We start from the raw sequence: 21,257 nt of genomic DNA, 5'->3' as shown, positions 1-21,257 counted from the left end.
CAGATCCGTAAAGCAACTAAAAAAGTGTGGTCTAACAACATTCCAGTTTGGGACTTGACCACTTGTCCAAACCCTTAAACAAGTTACGATGGTCAAGCCAGTAAGTTAGGGTTAATGGCCCTTTGAACAGTATTCCAGTTATATTATGACATGTCAGCTTCATCATGTTCATATATGAAGCAAGTCTGAAATGACTCATGTCTCAGATGTTTACCACTGTGGTGAATTACGAAACCCATGACCACTTGGATGGTGCTGACAAATAACATGGTCAAAGCTACCGTCTACAGTACAACACAAAACCACAAGTATTTAGAAGATATGCAAGTGTTATGCAGACTGTATGTAACATCAGATACATATTTTGCAATATGTTTTCTCAAATATTTATATCCCATATAATACATGTATAAACCTTGGTCATCAGACGACGGAAATGTTGGCAATGTCTTCAACAAATCAAGTGACATGTCAAAAGTGATATCTGTAGTAAATGTCATAAATATGTTTCTAGATCTGTCTATATTTATAATATGATCAGCTTAAAACAAATCAGTTATTAGTATAAATAATAGGCTTGGTAAAATTGAATGAGTTTGATTTTTAAAACATATGAATAACAAGATTTTCCGTTAAACACCGCTGTCAGTGACAGAAGCTTGATATGATACAGAGGTATGAATGATATGACACAATGTTGTCAGGCAGATTTCTGTCATGGGTTACGTGAGAATGGTAACGATAGTCGTCCCACATGTTGCCAATAAATAAACAAAACATGCAATGCCAGACAACATCCTGCTCGTGGCTGTAGTCACGTTACGGAAAGTTTCATTGCGCAATTTGCGAATGACACTACAACAAACAGATCATAAACATCATAACTGAAATGTTAATAATTATATTCTGTGGTCACATATTTCTATCAGGACATGTGTATATTTGATTATATCCATCACTGCCATCTAAAACCTACTTGCTAAACTGTTGTTTTTCCCTTCCAATCGATCGCAAATTTTTGACAGAAATAATTTTGTCGTCAGCTAGGAAATGAAGATCGCTTATCCTCGATTGACAGCCGTCAGGGCATAATTGAGTCCCAACATGAACGACTTACCTCTTTTAACGGCCTCCTCACAGGTTATGAAAGCTAACTTTGAGTCTTTACCTCCCATGCTAAATGCATATAGTAAGATTTACGTCAGGAAAAACATTATTTCATACATTTGCTACACTCGGTTCGCTTCCCTATCCGCCATATTAGATCACGCGACGATTATCCGAGAATCTACGAGATCTAGCAAAATAGATTTATGAAAATGGATTACCTCCCTTTGACCATAATTATGCTTGATTCTGCGCTGAGGCTGAAATCGATAGATTCCTTATTAAAACAATAAATTCATGTTGACCACAGACAATAAATTTTGAAAGAACCTTTCATGTATCTTTGAATAATTATTTTCTTCAATCTTTATCTAGCTATAATTTATGCACATATGAAAATCAATACACGCACCAACTGTTGCCGGAGTACGATCACAATGTGAGGGAAGAGTTTAACTGGTATATTGACCAGAAAGGCCAACTGGATATTTTTATGTTAAACAGACATTTTCTAAGACAATAAATATATTAACAGCACCAAAGATTGTACTTTAAATTAGCGCAAATAGCATTACTTAAATGTTTAAAATGTTTGATAAACTTCCTAAAAAGTAAAATTCAGTACTTTTTAATGTTTGTTATATATACAAATAAAAACATATATAACAAATTCTAACGTTCTCACCACTAAATCACACGAATTCATGTTATTATTTTGCACATGTATTTTGCACATTTTGCACAGAAATGTTATGATAATGGTATCAAAATCAATAAATTAGTCTTCAACAGCTGTAATGCACATCTGTGGCATCGAGAAACAAACAATTCTACTTTCAGGCCTTGTTTGATGCAGGGCAACATTTGTGCCACGGAGTAAGCCTTGCGTGGACGGACTGCATGGCGTCAGAACGAGACATGACTCCGAAAATATGCCTGATAAACCTCTTTTTATTCTACATTATTACCACACAAAATATATGTGTTGGTTTACGATCATCCATGGCCCGGTATGAGACGTTTTTCAACTCCGAGCATCAAATTGTTGACGGGCTTGACAAATACATTCGCCACGAAACCGAACGTTTGGAAATCATCAAAAAGTGAGTACGTCAGTCCCAAGCATTATGTGTCTGTAACTGAGAATTATATATATTTTTTGTCATGATATTCTATTAATTACATTACTCTGTATTCACACCGATATGGAATATATGATATCGATGCCATTGATTTTGGTTTAGAATAACGTCAACAAATATACCTAACAAAACATCGGTTCTGTTTTTTTCCGTGTAACTCAATGATTTTACACATGCGAGACTTTGAACCTATATGCTATAATATAGACAAGCTTTATGTATAAAAACTTCTTTATTTCGTGAGTGCTTGACAACGGTACAAGAATCTGTATCAAAACGTCGCTCTCACGAAATAAAGAAGTTGTTATCCACAAAGTTTGATTATATTGTACTTAACAGCTTTTAAAATGCCACTCAAAGAAGCTATATGACTATGTTTCGTTGATATTGTGCACACCTTTCTCTTTGTAGGAAATGTGGAAGGGCCGATTCTTGCCATAAAACCACCACCTGTCTGTGTGTTGAACAGACATATTATGTTAAGTAGTGGCAAAATACTGTACCATGTTGTTGTCTATCACAATACAAGCCTGTCTCACAGCCCCTTCTTGTCAGCCCCTTTCTCTTTCACCACAGCTATTGATCAAATTCGGATAGATCAGATAAATCACGTGGCCTCAAAGAGTCTCCTTTTCCAGAATTTTCTGCAGATCTTCGATCACACTGGGACTCCTTTTCTGTTTAAATGATTTTTTTTCTATAAAATATATACCTTCAGAGACTAAGTGTGTGTCTAATCTACGAAAGCCCAGAGGGGTCAAAATGTTGGGTTTTTGTTCAACCTGAATACGTCATTCAATGATTACGCAACCTGATGATATGTTGCGTCATCCGGTTTACTCAAATCAACACCACGTCATACGTTCCACGAAATGTGACATTAAACACGAGAGAATTTATTACACCATTTTATTTTACTGAAGTGAAATTTTATTGAAATTGTAATCGAGTAAAAGGGAATAATTATTTAGAACGCAGCTATTTGAATGCATGTGCATTACGTATTTTTTTCATGACGTAATGTCGACTTTTTACAAATATAAAATTTTCTGTATTATTGATACCCTTAAAACATTATAATGTTATTAAAATATTTTTAAAAACGCCATTAGGTCAGCTATTGCTTACAAGCAACTCCTGAAGTCTTAGTTTCGTATGTGTAGTAACACCCATGAAGTACTGATTATCAAAAGTTCGGGTCTATGCAAGCAGGGATATAGTGGGATTTTTGTTAAAATGGGAGGGGGAGTTTCCATTGACATGTTTGAAAAAAAGACTTGTTCTTTTGGGAAATAGTTTGTGTTAGTAAACTGTAGCTTCGTCAAAAATTCATCAGCATGTCCGAAAAAAGAGGGCGTGTATGGGAAGTCACAGTCAAGGGTGGTTAGAAGTCGCGGTGTCTGAGCGGGTTAGGCGGATGGCGATTAGGTGCTTTACTCTGACGGTGTGTGTTCGAATCCCTGATGGGACTAAACCCAACAAAAGTACTAGAATCTGTACTTTACTAAGAAAGTGTAATCCCCAAGAAACATTTGTTACAGTCAAGGGGTTGTTACAGTCAAGTAAAGGGGGTGCATAACGCTACAATTAAAAGAGCATATTTTCTGGAGAAAATTAATATCTGAAATATCAAATCTGCGTAATTCCGTGTATTTCTTAGTTTAGAATTTTCATAGTAATAAGTAATGTTAAACATAACCGAACAGGATATTGTCTGTCTGTGTGCGAGTATATCTGCTTGGCTCCAGGTGTATCGGGGGGTAGCCTAGTGGATAAAGTGTTCGCTCGTCACGCTGAAGACCCAGGTTCGATTCCCCACATGCATGGGTATAATGTGTGAAGCCCATTTCTGGTGCCCCCCGCCATGATATTGCTGGAATATTGCTAAAAGCGGCGTAAAACTGAATTCACTCACCCACTCCAGGTGTATCGTCTGTCTGGCAAACAGCTTTCTGGCTGTCTGTAAGTGTGTGTTTGTATCATTCAGCTTGTGTGTGCGTGTGTGCGTGTGTGCTCCATGTGTGTCTGCCTGTTAGTCATCATTCTATCTGTCCGTCTGCAAGTGGTTGTTTCAGTCAGTTTGTGTGTCTGCATACGTATCTGTGTATCTCATCCGTGTGTGTCCGTCTGCCGGCCAGTCACCATTCTATCTGTCTGTGTGTCTGCCGTTGTGTCTGTGAGTCTGTATGTGTGTTTTCGGTCTGTCTACAAATGTGTCTCTATATCTTCAAATCTACATGTTTGTTTGTGTCTGTGCTAGGGTCCGTGTGTATCCATGTGAAAAGGCGTGTGGTTGGAATCGAACCCGGATCTTCGGCTTGACAAGCAAACGCTTGTCTGTCTAGAGCGTGTGCATGTATATTCCACAAACTGTCCATCTGCCAGTGCTCATGTTTATCTGTAGACCACCAAAAGTGGCGACCTTTATTCATTTATTTCTATAGCAACAAATATCATTAAACGGCAAATCATTAAACATATGCCCTACAGACATATATTTTGAGACACGTGAAGGTTGACACATGTCATCGGTTCCCAGTTGTGCAGATCGATGCTCATGCTGTTGACCACTGGATCGTCTGGTCCATACTAGATTATTTACGGACCGTCTCGTACATTCCAGGTCGTCTGGCTATGAAGATGAAATTCCCTTCGTAGAACAACGGATCGAGACACTGACAAGGTATGTACTGTCAATATTATCATATCGACCCATGACCCCATCTTCACCATACCTGTTTACTACAGCCCTTTATTACCAAATGTGAACGACAAATTGCGAAATATCTCGAAATCGGGAAGAAATCCGATTGGGTAATCATATCTATTGAATGTTACCACGGTACACGGCAATGAATACCCTGTACCCATCAGTACCTACTGTATGTTATTTCTATACCTGTCAATGGAAAAGTTGGGAAACCATCATGTTGTTATTTGTCGAGTTGACAGCTTTAACGGAGGGGACACAACCGAAGGAAGAACAGCACAAACGCGCAACATGACGGCAAAGGGAATGACATCATTCATAAGAGGGGTCGTCTCATATGTATTTCATGAAAATAAAACCAAAGTCCACAGTAAATATAGTCAACCCTATGAAGTCATATCGATTTTGTCGAGGAGATAAATGTATTGTGCAATAACGTGTGTCATTGATTACATGTTTGTCAAAGGGCAGATGTATATCACAACCCAGTAATGTGTTTGTGGTTGTGTGAAGACGTGGCGTGCACTCCTTACCCACCACCCCGTTATAGTGAGTGAGTGAGTTTAGTTTTACGCCGCACTCAGCAATATTCCAGCTATATGGCGGCGGTCTGTAAATAATCGAGTCTAGACCAGACAACCCAGTGATCAACAGCATGAGCATCGATCTGCGCAATTGGGAACCGATGACATGTGTCAACCAATCAGCGAGCCTGACCACCCGATCCCGTTAGGTGCCTCTTACGACAAGCATGGGGTACTGAAGGCCAATGTTCTAACCCGGTTCTTCACGGGTTACCACCCCATTATAACAACAGTTGGGATAGTTCTATGGATATACAACTTCTTTATTACAATAGTCACGCTATGACTGATATTGCCGATGTGACTTAAAATCTTAACTCACTCACTCTTTATTACAATATATTCGACGTTTCGGTGTAGATGCTAACACAGTTGTCAAGCAAGTAATGCATATTGATGATACCCGTGAAGATCCGGGTCAGAAGTGATCTTCAGTAACCCATGCTTGTCGTAAAAGGCGACTAACGGGATCGGGTGGTCAGGCTCGCTGAATTGGTTGACACATGTCATCGTATCCCAATAGAGCAGATCGATGCTCATGTTGTTGATCACTGGATCGTCTGGCCCAGACTCGATAATTTACAGACCGCCGCCCTATAGCTGGGATATTGCTGAATGTTGCGTAAAACTAACCTCACTCACTCACTAATACTGATGATGATGATGATTTGGAGATTTAACGTGCGCTTTCCGACATAATGCGTATAACGCACACGGCATAATACTGTTGGTAAAACATTTATTAACAACATGAAAAAAATACATGTAATGGAAAATGAACTGAGGCAAGATACATTACACATTACTTGAAATGCTTACTACGTACAATGAATTTATGGACTTGACTAAAAAAATTTACATTTATATTTTGTAGCAGACTAAGGCTGCCATACAGAATTGTGTTAATATCAACGATAACTTTTAGGATTTCAAAGCCTTGTATCAAATCAAACCGGCAGCAGACATACTTTGGACATGTTAAAAAGAAATGATTGGTATCTTCCACCAAAGCACCACAATGGCAAGCTTTACTTTCAGATAAATTAATACGAAAATCAGCATTTAAAGAACTACATGAATGTCTTAACTTAGTGTGTAGAATATTAATCTTCCTTTCACATATAGGAAATTTCGGAATATTATATTATTTTTTTCCAGATAATTAAAATCAGATAGTCAGGAGATTGCATGTTAACAATTTTGTAAAATGTACAAAGTTTCTTATGTGTACGTCTAATTTTTAAAGGTAACCTACCAATTTCACTGTACAAACTGGATCTTGAAGCGGATTTTGGCAGATCGGTTACACTTTTTGCTGCTTCAAGCTGAACCATTTCAAGTTTATCACAAATATCCGCGGGACAATTATCCCAGACCCCAGAAGCATATACTAAGATAGGTCCAGCATACTTTTCATACATGCTTAATAGAATATTTCCAGGTAGGACGTACTTTAATGTCCGTAACGAGGAAACTATTTTAGAGGCCTTTTCTATTGCAGCAGGTACATGATGAGACCACTTTGTATTGTCTGATAAGATAATACCAAGATGTTTATGTACACGCTCCAAATGTTCATTATTGAAAATCAAGTCAGGAACTTGTGGACACTTATCATGGTTGAAAAGCATAAATGTATTCTTATAAGGTTTAAACTTAACTAACCACTTTTCTGCCCATTTATTCAAATGGGCTAAATCATAGTTGAGAGTTGCTTCTATCGATTCTACATCTTTTCGCGCCACACCAATTGATGTGTCATCGGCAACCATTCTTGTGATGTTTTTACAATTTTCAGGTAAATCATTGATAAATACAAGGAACAAAAGTGGACCAAGGACAGATCCTTGAGGAACCCCTTCAGTAACATTTAGTTCTTTTGATAATGTACCATTGATGAAAAAACTCTGTCGTCTATCAGATAGATAGTTAGTTAACCAACTAAGTATGTTTCCACGAACATGTATATATATGCGTCACCTACAGTATTGCACTAGAAGTATAGTACCAATAAATAATAAAACAACCCCCTAACCACATAAGCTGAAAAAATAAAACGAATGCAAAACAAATACCAACCAAACTACCCAGTAGTTCAGCTCCCCTTACCACTTATTGCAAATTTCCAAATTCAAAATTCAAATTTAGTTATCCAACCCTAACGCCCACTCCAGGTTACCATATCTTTCAGTCAAATCACCCTACTTTAGATCGAACACTAAATGGCCTGACACGAAGGTCTGAGAAATACGCAATATGTCGGAAATCTCAAATCATCATGATCAACGTACACCTGCTTGATAACAGTGATAGTATCTACACCGAAACGTCGCATGTATTGTAATAAAGAATTTGTGTATCTGTAGAACGACCCCCCTTGTTCATCACTGGGACACACTAACTTCTAAATGCCGCTCAAAGACGTCATCTGTTAAAATAAGCAGCGTAAAGGAGCCTGGGCCCATTTTCCACTTTAGTAAATAGTGTCCCATCCGGTATGCATGTCTGTAAAGAGTTATTTTTGTAGCGTTTTTCGGGCATCGGTTAGAAAACTTAAGATCGTGTCAGTATTACTGTCATATTTTTCAAATTTCCCAGGTCATAATAAGCCGACTCTGTTATCCATGGTTGGCAGCTGACGCTGTATTAAGGACGAGTTTAGTGTGGGCTTAGTTGTGTTTCTTAGTATTCTTTATGTAAAACAGTGTGTGAAACATTTCCATCGGTCACCATGCTTGAAAAATGTGTAATGATATAATATCAGTTCAGTCGATCTTTTTGTCCCCTCCATTATGTATTTTACGTGCGCATCAGTTGCTTATACTGACAGTTCCACTTACCTCCCTTAGGCGAACGTTACCGCAGGAAGACGAAAGCTACTGGCTCATTCTGGGATTACAATTCAGTCAAGGAAATTTATAGATTAAACATTTCAATTCATAAACCCGTTACCTTTTCAAACGTCACTAACATACAAAACATGTTTTCGCTAAATTTGCAAAAAAACCACCCCCATATCCTTCAAGATTTTGGAATAAAAACTCTCTTAACCAACATAGAAAATATCTTTTCTCGTGATCCAAAATGTTTTATCTGTTTCAGCTTTTACAAACAAGCCAAGGCGAACGCCAGTGCTGTCAGTGACGACGCCCGAAATCTTCGTATACAACATCCCACATCCACACTTGTGGGCTTTAAGAACTTCGTCACCAACTGGACCCCGTTTCTTCACAATGAGACTCTATATGGATTTCGTAAGTGTTGTCTGCCTCAACTTTTTGGCTCCGGTATATCTTCATTTGTCAGCCTTGATAACTGTAATAATAAAATCATCATGGCTTTCGTCATTGTACTACTGCTGCTATTACTGCTGCTGCTGCTACTACTATATAGCTGGAGTATTGCTGAGTGCGGCGTTAAACAACAAACAAAATACAAAACTTCTCGAAAGGCGGCCGTGGGGTCGCTTATGTGTGAAGCCGATTTTTCGTGTCCCCCGTCGTGATATTGCTGGAATATTGCTAAAAGCGGCGTAACATTAAACTCACTCACTCTACAATTACGGAACTACAAGTTTAATCAACCCTAGAAAGTTTGTGCGACTCACTCACTGATACCCGTGAAGATCCGGGTCAGAATTGAACTTCAGTAACCCATGTTTGTCGTAAAAGGCGACTAACGGGATCGGGTGGTCAGACTCGCTGACTTGGTTGACACTGATCACAGATGCGTAGGTCGATGCTCATGCTGCTGATCACTGGATTGTCTGGTCCAGACTCGATTATTTACAGACAGCCGCCATATAGCTGGAATATTGCTGAGTGCGGCGTTAAACAACAAACAAACTACTACTACTTTATCCCAAAGTGATATGCATATTTTAAGAAATCACTCTTAGAATTTGAATTAACCGTTATGTTTTAGGATTTTTGGAATTTTTGAACGTGACTATGAAAGACATCCCTGACCAAACTGACCTGGCCAACCACTTGGGCAACATCATCTACATCCACCTGTTTTACAACCTGTCTGCTAGCGACATCTTCGACGGTAACATCATGGGTCAGAAAGGTTCCCCCTTGACCGTGATGGACGCTTATGACCTTGCTCTATTCGCCAAAGGAACTGACAAACCCAGACTAGCTCTGCAGTGGTTCCAGGTCACATTGGAACAGTCCAAGAAGATCGGTAATAAGACCGACATAAACATACCGCTTTTGCTGACAGAAATCGCCCTCTTACATGGCCAGGTGAGCTTACTGTTAACATTCGGCTTAGGTCGGGTCTGTTTGGAATATGGCGTTTGGTTCAACAATAACAACAACAACAAAAAAGAAAAAAAAATATTGGCGACGTCTTGGAGGTAACGGAAAGTGACAAGTGGTGACGAATGCATTCAGTCGTTACCACTCGGATCTTTCCGTTACTTCGTGTTGTTAAGTTGTTTTTTAGTTTTTATTATTCAAACGTATGCATACAGGCCTCCACCGACCAGTGCCTGTCCTAAGGGGAGACCAAATCGATTGGGTGTGCCAGATTCGTAAACGTGGTTGATTACATGGCTTCGTTTCCCCAAACCAGAGTCAAATGATGTCAGTCACTGGATTGTCCGGTCCAGACTCGATTAATTACAGACGATCAGCTGTTGTATAGCTGTGTAAGGCGTTAAACAACAAACAAACACAAAATTAAATCGTATTTGGCTAAACCAAGTCTTAAGTTATCACACATGGGATGAATAGTGATATAATTTTACTGGCAATTTTTTTTTATTGAACGTGTGCCTTCTTCTCTAAGATCAGTAGTGGAAAATGTTTTGTTCAAGAAAGAATCTTTTTACAATCATTTTACACGATTAAATATCATTAATTATTTATTTGTTATTTGTTTGTGTACTTCTATTGCCAACATTTACGTTTACAGTTCGACGATTGGGATAAAGCCTACCCACTAGTAGAAGAAGCCTTTGCTTTGAGTAAGTATTTTTGTATGAGATAGTCGGATGACGTTACAGATAGTCGAATGACGTTACATGTAGTCGAATGACGTTACATGTGGTCGAATGACGTTACATGTGGTCAAATGACGTTACATGTGGTCGAATGACGTTACATGTAGTCGAATGACGTTATATGTGGTCGAATGACGTTACATGTGGTCAAATGACGTTACATGTGGTCGAATGACGTTACATGTAGTTGAATGACGTTACAGATGGTCAAATAACGTTACAGATAGTTGAGTGACGTCACATGTAGTCGAATGACGCTACAGGTAGCCTGGTGACGTTACAGTTAGTCGAATGACGTTACAGGTAGTCGGATGACGTTACAGCTAGTGGAATGACGTAACAAATAGTTTATTACAATCTAATAGCAATACAATGTTTGTCCAAGCATGTAACTGTCGTATAGCTGATGCCGTGCGGCCATCGATAAATAACGTTCCAGAACAACGAATCACAATCCACTATAAAGAATATATTTTCACAGACTGTTCCGGAGTTTGTTGCCATGAAACGCTTATGAACAAAATGAGTGAAACAACGATCATGGCAACTTGTTTATCGGGGCAGCCCGTTTGTCCAATCTGTACCAATTTCCTCATATTTTAATTATTTGTACGTGGTTATGCCCCTATATTAGTGTAAAACTGAAAATCTGATGTTATTGGGATATAAATGTGTGTTAACGACCACCCACATTCACATCCAACATTCGCACTCACTCACTCACTTCCACATCTATACCATTACAGGCACACTCATCCCCACACCCCGCACCCACACTTACAGCCACCAGCCACAAATACTACCCGTACCCACACTCTGTATCCACATCCCCTTCACAAACAATACACTCATACCCCACATATATCCACACCCATACCCCACCCCCACCCCAAGCTCACACCTGACACCTATACCCACCCACACCCGACACCCATACCCACACCCCACACCCCCATACACCACTCCCACACCCATATCCCCCACTCACAGCCTACAGATTACATCCCACACCCTCTCCCTCTCAAACTCCCGACCCACACCCGAATCCATAACCACACCTGCACCGCAATACACGCCATGAGGGTGTCTCTGTTGATCTATGTCCCTCTGTTTACAGACGATACTGACGACGTGGTGTACAAACGCTTTGCGCGAGTAACCACAGAGAATGTCCCCCGCTTTCGCAACTTTGAAGACAAGCCTCCCGTGTACTGGAAGAACTTCACAACATTATGCCAGGCAAATGACACCTTCAAGGTAAGCTAGACGGTCTTGTGCATGTTGTTGTTTGTTGTTGGAGCATTAAGTTGATAGCAACAGCGGGGACACATAAAATATATACACAACGTGAGTGAGTGAGTGAGTGAGTATGGCTTAAAGCCGATTTTAGCAATATTCCATCAATATCACGACGGGGGACACCAGAAATGGACTTCACACACTGTACCCAAGTGGGGAATCGAACCCGGATCTTCGGCGTGACGAGGGAACGCTTTATCTACTAGGCTACCCCTCCGCCCCTATACAATTGGAAGATATGGATGTTTTTTGCCAGTACATTGTAGTTATTTGGTCATATGATATGAAACAAACACATCTATATGTTTAATTAAACTATGTACAAACTAGTTTTGACTTTCGTTGTGTAACGCCATCCTCAGCAACATCCCCGCTACATGACGGCGCTCTGTACACATTCGACCAATGGATGGCTAGTGGTTGATGCAATGAACAATGTACGACGGAGTAGTCGGAGTATGACGACATGCTATTAGACGAGACACGGAGCATAACCGCAATTATCTTAAATCCATCGTGGCGGTGGGGTAGCTTAGTGGTTAAAAGCCGAAGACCCGAGTTCGATTCTCCACATTTGTATAATTTCTCAAATGAGCAAAAGTCCTCAAACCTGAGTTGCGTTAAACCATACTAACTCACTCACTTACTCACCTATCATCTGTTTCAAGTTAAAAAACTCCGAACTCCGTCCTTTAATGAGGGGCGGTGGGGTAGCCTAGTGGTTGAAGCGTTCGCTCGTCACACCGAAGGCCTGGGTTCGATTCCCCACATGGGTGCATTGTGTAAAGCCCATTTCTGGTGTCCTTTGATAGTGCTGGAATATTGCTAGAAGCGGCGTACAACTAATCTCACTCACTCACTCTTTTAAATGAAGGTGTTATACTGATCTTATTAAACCAATGTTAAAAACACACCCATTTCGCTACCTGAATGGTTAAAAAAAAAAATGGATTCTAGTGGTGGTCCGATTAATTGAAATAATCGAAGATTGGTCGCAATGACAAAACGACCAAGCAATCTATCATGTTTTCTCATAATCGAACACAAACAATTCTGGAACACTTGTTTGAATTAACAATATTTTTCACAAGGTTGGTTTTGTCAGTTACATTTCATAAACATTACAAGCTCGTTCCAAGTCAGGATTGAATTTATCTTAAAGACTCCAGGAAATTTATGTTCCTCCATACTAGTCATCCTTTAAAGATGTTATATTTGCACATGCATTTTGTGGAATTTGCAAAAAGACTCATAAGAACTACATGTTTTTTCTTTGTTTTTTTGTGTGCAGTAACAATCATAACCAAAAAAATTTGATAAATGATGCTGACCAATTATGTTCGATGATTGATCGGTTGTATTGAACCAATCATCAATTATGAGATTTTATCCAATTCCCAACACTAATGGATTCTCCCTCACACTACCACAATATACTAACCCCTCCCTGTGTTCCGCAGCCGCCGTTGAAGTGGTTCCACCGATGCCGTTACCGATGCTCACCAATTCCATTCAAACGTTATCGGGAAGAGATCCTCAGCTTGTCCCCTTACGTATCAGTGTTCCATAACGTCATCAGTGATGACCTCATCGATGACATCAAAACGAAAACAGCCAAAAATGTAAGTTTGCTTAACATAAGTAATACGTATCAATTCTGAACGTGCACCTATATCATCTCTAGACTATTGAATCAAAATTGTGTCGCATTGTTGTTATGAATACCCATGTCCATGGCATAATTCTTTGTTGCGTTACCATGGTTACGTGAAATTAGCTTGTGGTGGTTCACTTGAATCCGCAATTCCGTTTTAATTATTTATGTAGTGATTTTATATGTACCCTATCCAATGGATGCTATATTTATCGGTTTTTCTATTTTTTGCAGCTGACGAAAGCTACGAATTATTATTACCCCAAGCTTGAAGGGTAAGATTAAATTATTTCGTTCATCTGCAATCACAGAGCCGCAATATTGATCAACCCGTTCATTTTATCTCATCAATATTGATAGTACTGATCCACACGATCCTGATCCGGCAATAGGATCTCATCCTCGATTTCCATGCATGGATCAGTATATCCCAATTGTGTTATGGTAAATACTCTGGCCCTACTCACTACCATAGCTTTTGAGCCTGTTTTGGATAGCCCCCGCCGTGATATTGCTGGAATATTGCCAAAAGCGGCATAAAACCAAACTCACTCACTCACTGTTTTGGATAGCACCCGCCGTGATATTGCTGGAATATTGCCAAAACCGGCATAAAATCAAACTCACTCACTCACTGTTTTGGATAGCACGACGCTAAAACAGCCACCACAAGCAAGTGTAAGTGAGTGAGTGAGCATGGTTTAACGCCGCTTTTAGCAACATTCCATCAATATCACGGCGGGGGGACACCAGAAATGGACTTCATACATTGTATCCATGTGGGGAATCGAACCCGGGTCTTCGGCGTGACGAGCGAACGCTTTAACAACTAGACTATCCCACTGACTGCATCCTTGATCACACGTATGACATAATCTGCCGAGCAAAGGAAATGTATTGCCCTCCAAAATTACAACCGTAATAAAACCTTTACTAGCGTCAACACAGACACCGTAAACCGGCAAAGTTAAAGCTAAGAAAAAAATATGATACCCGTATTGAATTCATCACCATCAAATGATCATTTCTCGTTTCTTTTATTTTTAGTTATTGTGGGCTTATACCTTCTTTAGCTGGACAGTTTACATCGAGTCTATTGTCAAGAGTGTATATCTGTGGTATCATGTGTCCATTGCGTGATCAACTTTCATGGTTTGAAAAACAATTAATTACATGCAAATATACATGGGAATTTCCTCCATTTCTTTATAATCTCTGATTTTTTTAAAACCTAAACACACTGGGCAAAAGTTTTTGAAATAAAGCGATACCTGAATATTGAGTTCATGTTGTCTGGAATAATCAGCTGTCTCGACACTAGCTTTCATAATTCATTTGTTAAAAGGTTAAAAGACATAGCGGGATAACTGCCCGAAACCTGTAGACGTGCCTTTTAGCAATTCTCAGTTAAGGGATAAACAATATGTGTTTTCAGATTTGAGGGTGTTACTGAGAATGATCGTACACGAAGTTTCATTTAAAACAGACGGCGTTGAAATCTAAAAACACTTAATGTTTGAGCACATTACTACTCCGGGGATAAAACACTTCGCTGCAGATGCTTCCGATATTTGCACTGTCTCCGCATGTCACTTTTCAGTCACTCTAGGCGTTTTACTGTTATCCCGATATTTACGGGAATCCTGTCGCTATGTTCATTGCTTCATATTTCGATCACTAGAACACCGTTTCTGTTTGTACAAGTGGAATAAGACTTAGGTGAGGTGATTGTTCAATTAAGTGTAGCACCTAAGGTTGATTGTAGCCGAGGCTGCACTGTCTGGGTGATAAATAGTGAACAAATATGCATGTAATTCATGAGGTTTTGGGCACACTAAATGTTTTTCAAATTTGATGTTTAGAAAAACAGGTACTTCTCAAGAAAGTGTTCGTACGCTTTGGAAAAAACCCAAACAAACCCCGCAGTACTTATTAGTTCGTTTCCTATGTTTTCAAAAAAACGCCGTCCATTTTACTAAAGTCATTGTTCACTTGAAACGATATGATCATTGCTTTGAAAGCAAGACGATATGACGTCATTCATTGTCTTTACGTCATAAATAAATAACGTCACGCCATGTGAACAATATGTTGATTGCAGTAAACTTTAGTTTCGGTGTTGTGTTCTATATTTTCTGTCTTAACTAGTCACAGTTAACCTACTCGAAACTCAGAACTGTGGAACATTCCTGTCATCTATAAATGTTGTAATGAAAATGTTTCTCAGCACTGAGATCCTTGAGCACCACACCTCAGCCCGAGTGTTGACGAAGATTGCTGGAGACATTAGCGGCCTCAACGCCTCCTACATCCCAGGCGAGGTGTCCAGCGGTGGTGCCCTCAGGGTAAGGTGATGGATGGGTCAGCATTTGACCTCAGTCAGTCACTACACACTCATAAATTAGTTTTGTTTTAAAACGGCACCCTGGTGAGTGAGTGAATGAGTGAGTGAAAAGTTTATCGTGAATCAGAAATATGTCAGCTATATCACAGCCTGGGGTCCCATTATGCCCCAAATGGAAATGAAACCAGGGTCATAGTCGTTGCTAACGCTTTATCCACTCGGCTACCCAACGCTACTTGCAGAGTGAGTGTAGTTTTACGCCGCTTTCAGCAATATTCCAGCAATATCACGGCGGGGCACACCAGAAATGGACTTCACACATTGTACCCATGTGGGGAATCGAACCCGGGTCTTCGGCGTAACTAGCCAATGTTTTAACCACCAGACCACCAGCATGAAGCGAGGAGTCAAGTTGTGTCAGTATTATTTGGCCTCGTAGCTGCTATGGCTATATACATGTAAACCCAACTCACTCACCCACGACCAGTGAAGATCAGGGTTAAAATTGCAATTGGTCTTCAGCAACCCATGCTTGTCGTAAGAGACGACTAACGGGATCGGGTGGTCAGGCTCGCTGACTTGGTTGACACATGTCATCAAATCCTAATTGCCATATTGCTGGAATATTGCTGAGTGCGGCGTTAAACACCAACCCACCAACCCTATTGTTTCGGGAGTGACCTCGTCGTAATTAACAAACCATTAAGGCGGCGGAATCCCCGACTGATGACGAAGCATGCAATCCGGAAACTCGACCTGTTCTTCATTCCTGTGTATGATACATTGCAGGTTCTCAACTTTGGTCCCTGCGGGCTGGCGAAGCCTCACAACCACACGTCCATGGTAGGTGACCAGACCTGTTGCAGACCAACACTTGAATCTGTAACCATATTGTCGGAAAACGAAATCTTACTTACGTCAGATCCGGTATCATTTGACGTGGATTACCACCCTTGTTTAATGGTAAGACCGGAGAGGAACGGTCGATGTTCGATCCTGGGTAGTGTCAACCCAAAACGAACTATTGTAGTATTTCTCTAAGAGGAAGTGTTTTTTTTTACTTAAATATTTTGATGAAAATGATTGTAATATTTTACATTTAACATATTATATTTTCTTCGCAGTATGACGAGAGAATGTTTCTATCTGGAAATAAAGTTGGATTCGTTACGTTTTATGTGAGTAACTTATTTAACTGAACTTTTTATGACGCTTCACTCATCTCCATACTGTTGCCTGATCAGTTGTAAAGGCGGCAAAAACCTCATTCTATCACCTGGTAAGTCCCTTTAAGTCGACCCGTGAAGATCCGGGTTATAATTGTTTTTCAGCAACCCATGTTTGTAAGAGGCGACTAACGGGATCGGGTGGTCAGGCTCGCTGACTTGGTTGACACATGTCATCGTATCCCAATTGCGTAGATCGAAGTTCATGCTGTTGATCACTGGATTGCCTGGACCAGACTCCATTATTTACAGACCGCTGCCACATAGCTGGAATACTGCTGAGTGCGGCGTTAAACAACCAACCATCCAACCTTTGTAAGCACCCTTTTCAGCAGGTTTTGTAACGCTTCTATGATTTTAAGGTCCAGTTCAATGAGGGGTTTTATACCAATAAAACGAAAATGTTTCTTTCAGGAAACCATGTGCTAACTTTGGTGAAGTCAGTTTGTTGTAGTTTAACATGAATGATAACCAAGGCAACCGTTTGTGATGTTGTTGCAGTTGACGGACGTGGAGAGCGGAGGAGCCACGGTCTTCTTGGACATCGGACTGAGATACCAGCCCAAGAAGGTAAAAGCACCATTATCTTGATTCTGAAATCTCGTGTATGTTCGGGGCGGTGGTGTAGCCTTGTGGTTAAAGCGTTAGCTCGTCACGCCGAAGACCCGGGTTCGATTCCCTACATTGACAATTGGTAAAGCCAATTTCTGGTTTCTCCCGCCGTGATATTGCTGGAATAGTGCTAAAAGCGTCGTATAACTAAACCCACTCACTCGTGAATGTTCTGACGTCATCGCAAACGTGTTTGGTGCCGTTTGTATGACCTGAGCACCCAGTGAGCGAGTATGGTCTTATGCCACTTTTAGCACTATTCCAGCAATACCACGACGGGGGACATAAGAAATGGGCTTCACACATTCTACAAATGTAGGGACTCGAGCCGGGATCTTCAGCGTGACGAGCGGACACTCTACCCATTACGCTACCCCACCGCCTCTGAGCACCCAGTACTCCATACACTGGGGAACGAGCGGTCACAATAGGTCAGGGAGGGGCCATAACATGGTTGTTACATCTGATGGGATTTGTGTATTTCCAGTTGGCCCTGTCGTCTAAGGCTCACCCGTGAAGATCCGGGTTAGAATTGATCTTCAGTCACCCATGCTTGTCGTTGGAGGCGACGAACGGGATCGGGTGTCCAGACTCGCTGACTTGGTTGGTACATGTCATCGTATCCCAATTGTGTAGATCGATGCTCATGCTGTTGATCACTGGACTGTCTGGCCCTGACTCGATTATTTACAGACCGCCATCATATAGCTGGGATATGGCTGAGTGCGGCGTTAAACAACAAACCACTAACAACCACCACCCACTCACTCACTCACTCCTTGATTCCCCTAGGGTTCAGCGTTGCTATGGTTCGTGGTCCAGCCGAACGGGGATGACGATGTGAGGTTGAACAAAGCTGAATGTCCAATGGCTGTTGGCGACAAGTGGAGTAAGTACATAAGTATGGAGGCGGAGCAGGGACATCAGTTACCACCCCGCAATGGCCTTAACCCGACATCAGACAATAACACTTTCTCGTATGTTTTTTATCGCAATCCCGCGATGAAGCCATGTTTATTATCGGCCATCATAAATTATGCTTAGTAATAAACAAACTATTCTACTTTCTCATGATTTATTTCAAAACTGACAGCGGGGCAACAAGTTTGGGAATTTATTTTGACAAATCTTTTGTAAGCACCATTTCAGTGTTCCACGTGACTCTTTTGACCACCACCCCCTTTAAACAATCTGAATTTAAAACTTTAGCTTAAAAGCTGCTTCAAAATGAAAATTTAGTTGCGGTTAGGTTTTGGGCACAAAAACAATAAATTAATTTCAACAAGCCTTACACAAACAAACATAAAATGCACAATGTCTATGAACGCTTTCTCCTAAAAAAGGAAAGAAAAAGATTTTAATGAAATCCATAAAAAGATAAAGAAGATGAAACGCTTTTGAAGCTTAAGGCGGCCGTGGAATGCCAGTGAGTTTGAAAGGCAATTAAAAAACGTAACCTCGTTTCTGTTCATTATTTCCAGCTGCTCGCTACGCGTAGTACGTTCTTACGTTCTGTATAGTAGAAACTGATACGATCAAGTTGAAATGTGACCTCACTCTGTTGTGCTCGTGGTGGTAAAAACAGAATGTCGACCTTTTTTTAAAATTACCTTTACTGACTAGATAACTTCAGACAAACTGCCTTTTAAGTGATGTTTTTGTGTGCATATTCATCTAAAGTAAATTCAAAGTTATTACTGTATATATCAGATGGCTGTTTGAACAGCATTGTTTGACCTATGGAACTAACATTTTACGCCTGAATTTTCTTTTCTGTAGAAAACATTGATGTTATTTATAGTCACTGCCGTTTAATTATAACTGTCGGGTTTGAAACGTGTCCGTCTATTGTTTTATTCACTCTGACAAGCTTAGATTAACATCTTGACTGTAAATTGTTTTTTATGTAAATATAAAAATTGTGAAATTCTCAAAAGTAATAAACAAACGTAATTAGATTCTCCGTTTTGAGAAACGTATTCAGGAATCTAGACTTGCCAACTATTATAGACATGGGCTGTAATGGTTATAATTCGGGCTTGTATGACTAACAAACGTCCACTATTACAGCTGCTATTCCAACATACTATTCCACCCTTTCCTTGTTTTAGCACTATTCCCATTCCTCACTTTCATTCTAACCTTCAGTTGCTATACCAGTCTAGGCCACTGTTTACACAATCTTCTATATATTCAGAGACTAAGCCTCCAGTCTAGGCCACTGTTTACACAATCTTCTGAAGCGCCTTGATTCTCTGCCGAGAGTTACGTCCCTTGGGCTGGCTACAAAACTTTGATAGTGGGATGGAGATGGGATTCACCATGACCCTATTTTTCAGATATTCAGCCTCGTACCCGAGCACGGGGTTTTAGCAAAGTGGTAACGATGTACGACCGGCAGTTCTTTAAGCTATGACGTCTTGTGTGTGACGTTGATGCGTGTTGTGTTTCAGTTATTGAGAAGGACATCCACTCACACATGAATCAGGCTGCCCGACCCTGCGCCCTGAAGCTCAGAGGCAACCAGATCGGCCTGGACAGAGCAGTCCACAGATTCAGACACTGTCGGCTCTAGGTTCAGACTCTTCCAGATTCGGATATGTTGTCTCTAGGTTCATACATTGTTTGCTCTAGGATCAGACTTCTTGGTCCAGACACTTCTGCATCTAGGTACAGACACTGCTAGATCTAGGTCCAGGCAGTGCTGGATGTAGGTTCAGACACTTCTGACCCAGGTTCAGACATTGTTTGCTCTAGGATCAGACTTCTGGCTCTAGGTCCAGACACTTCTGCATCTAGGTACAGACACTGCTAGATCTAGGTCCAGGCAGTGCTGGATGTAGGTTCAGACACTTCTGACCCAGGTTCAGACATTGTTTGCTCTAGGTTCAGACACTGCTGGCTCAAGTTTATATAGATTCAGACTAATATTAATAGATTATTAATAGTTTTATCTGTACTAGGACACAGACATTTTGCTGGCCCATAGATAATCTTCACAGCATCCCTGAATCACATGGACATTGTCGCTTAAATTGGGATCAGACTCTGACAAACTAGGTCTCGATTCATGCCCTTGACAACATACTCAAGTATATAATGGTCATCGACAACAGTAATGATTACAAGATAAGAGATAATTGCTCATCCATGTGTTATAAATACTTATATCACATGTGTCACTGACCCTACTTAAACATGCCGTCATTTTCGTGAAGCATATACACATTGTGTCATCATCTCTGAGGTTTATAATAAAATAATCTCATGGAACTATGTTCGTTATCTTTACATTACAACAACAGAGCCCGTTTATCCAGAGTTATAGCGGAGTTTATGTTGAAAGGCCTCATATCACTAGGTGACAGAGAAACACACGTCACTTAGAACTACGTATACACTCTAGGGATGTCACGATACATAAGTTTCATGAATAGATTCGTATCACGATACCCATGTCACGATTCGATACGTATCACGATACCTATTTTCACGGCATTATTGCGTAAATATAGTTACATTTTGAACATTAATATTTCATATTTTATAATTGTCCATGACAAGATCG

At 40.3% G+C, this 21,257-nt stretch overlaps 2 protein-coding genes across 3 annotated transcripts in view; one reads left to right on the top strand and one right to left on the bottom strand.

Annotated features, from left to right (window-relative positions):
• Positions 1–1,265, bottom strand: part of LOC124253534 (ubiquitin carboxyl-terminal hydrolase 32-like) — a 91,498-nt gene extending 90,233 nt beyond the window's left edge. The window contains 1 exon segment of the mRNA XM_046687337.1: positions 1,118–1,265. Within this exon segment, the coding sequence (XP_046543293.1) occupies positions 1,118–1,175 (58 nt within the window). The 5' untranslated portion in view covers positions 1,176–1,265.
• A 699-nt stretch (positions 1,266–1,964) lies between these two features.
• Positions 1,965–20,834, top strand: LOC124253537 (prolyl 4-hydroxylase subunit alpha-2-like). 2 transcript variants are annotated; one of them, XM_046687340.1, is made up of 15 exons: positions 1,965–2,210; positions 4,873–4,932; positions 8,646–8,797; positions 9,468–9,793; positions 10,467–10,518; positions 11,672–11,811; positions 13,314–13,475; positions 13,742–13,782; positions 15,735–15,852; positions 16,641–16,694; positions 16,976–17,029; positions 17,579–17,647; positions 18,482–18,578; positions 20,143–20,253; positions 20,324–20,834. In XM_046687340.1, coding segments are annotated over exons 1-15 (1,641 nt in total). In that variant the 5' UTR covers positions 1,965–2,007; the 3' UTR covers positions 20,326–20,834. The 2 variants fall into 2 exon arrangements, with proteins under 2 accessions (XP_046543296.1, XP_046543295.1); XM_046687339.1 differs by having other exon boundaries at positions 20,143–20,301; positions 20,425–20,834.
• Positions 20,835–21,257: the final 423 nt, after the last annotated feature.

The sequence above is a fragment of the Haliotis rubra genome, unplaced genomic scaffold (assembly GCF_003918875.1).
Source record: "Haliotis rubra isolate DU_JTF1 unplaced genomic scaffold, ASM391887v1 Scf543, whole genome shotgun sequence".
NCBI classification, from domain to species: Eukaryota; Metazoa; Mollusca; class Gastropoda; order Lepetellida; family Haliotidae; genus Haliotis; species Haliotis rubra.
Note: the sequence above shows the minus strand (reverse complement) of the source record. Positions and strands in the feature narration are given on the sequence as shown.

What these genes read in the sequence shown, in the direction of transcription:
- LOC124253537 (XM_046687339.1), top strand. Translation starts at nt 2,008, where the DNA reads ATGGCGTCAGAACGAGACATGACTCCGAAAATATGCCTGATAAACCTC. An exon ending in TCGCCCTCTTACATGGCCAG is followed by an intron (nt 9,794 to 10,466) that starts GTGAGCTTACTG and finishes TTACGTTTACAG; the next exon opens with TTCGACGATTGGGATAAAGC. An exon ending in CTCACAACCACACGTCCATG is followed by an intron (nt 16,695 to 16,975) that starts GTAGGTGACCAG and finishes TTTTCTTCGCAG; the next exon opens with TATGACGAGAGAATGTTTCT.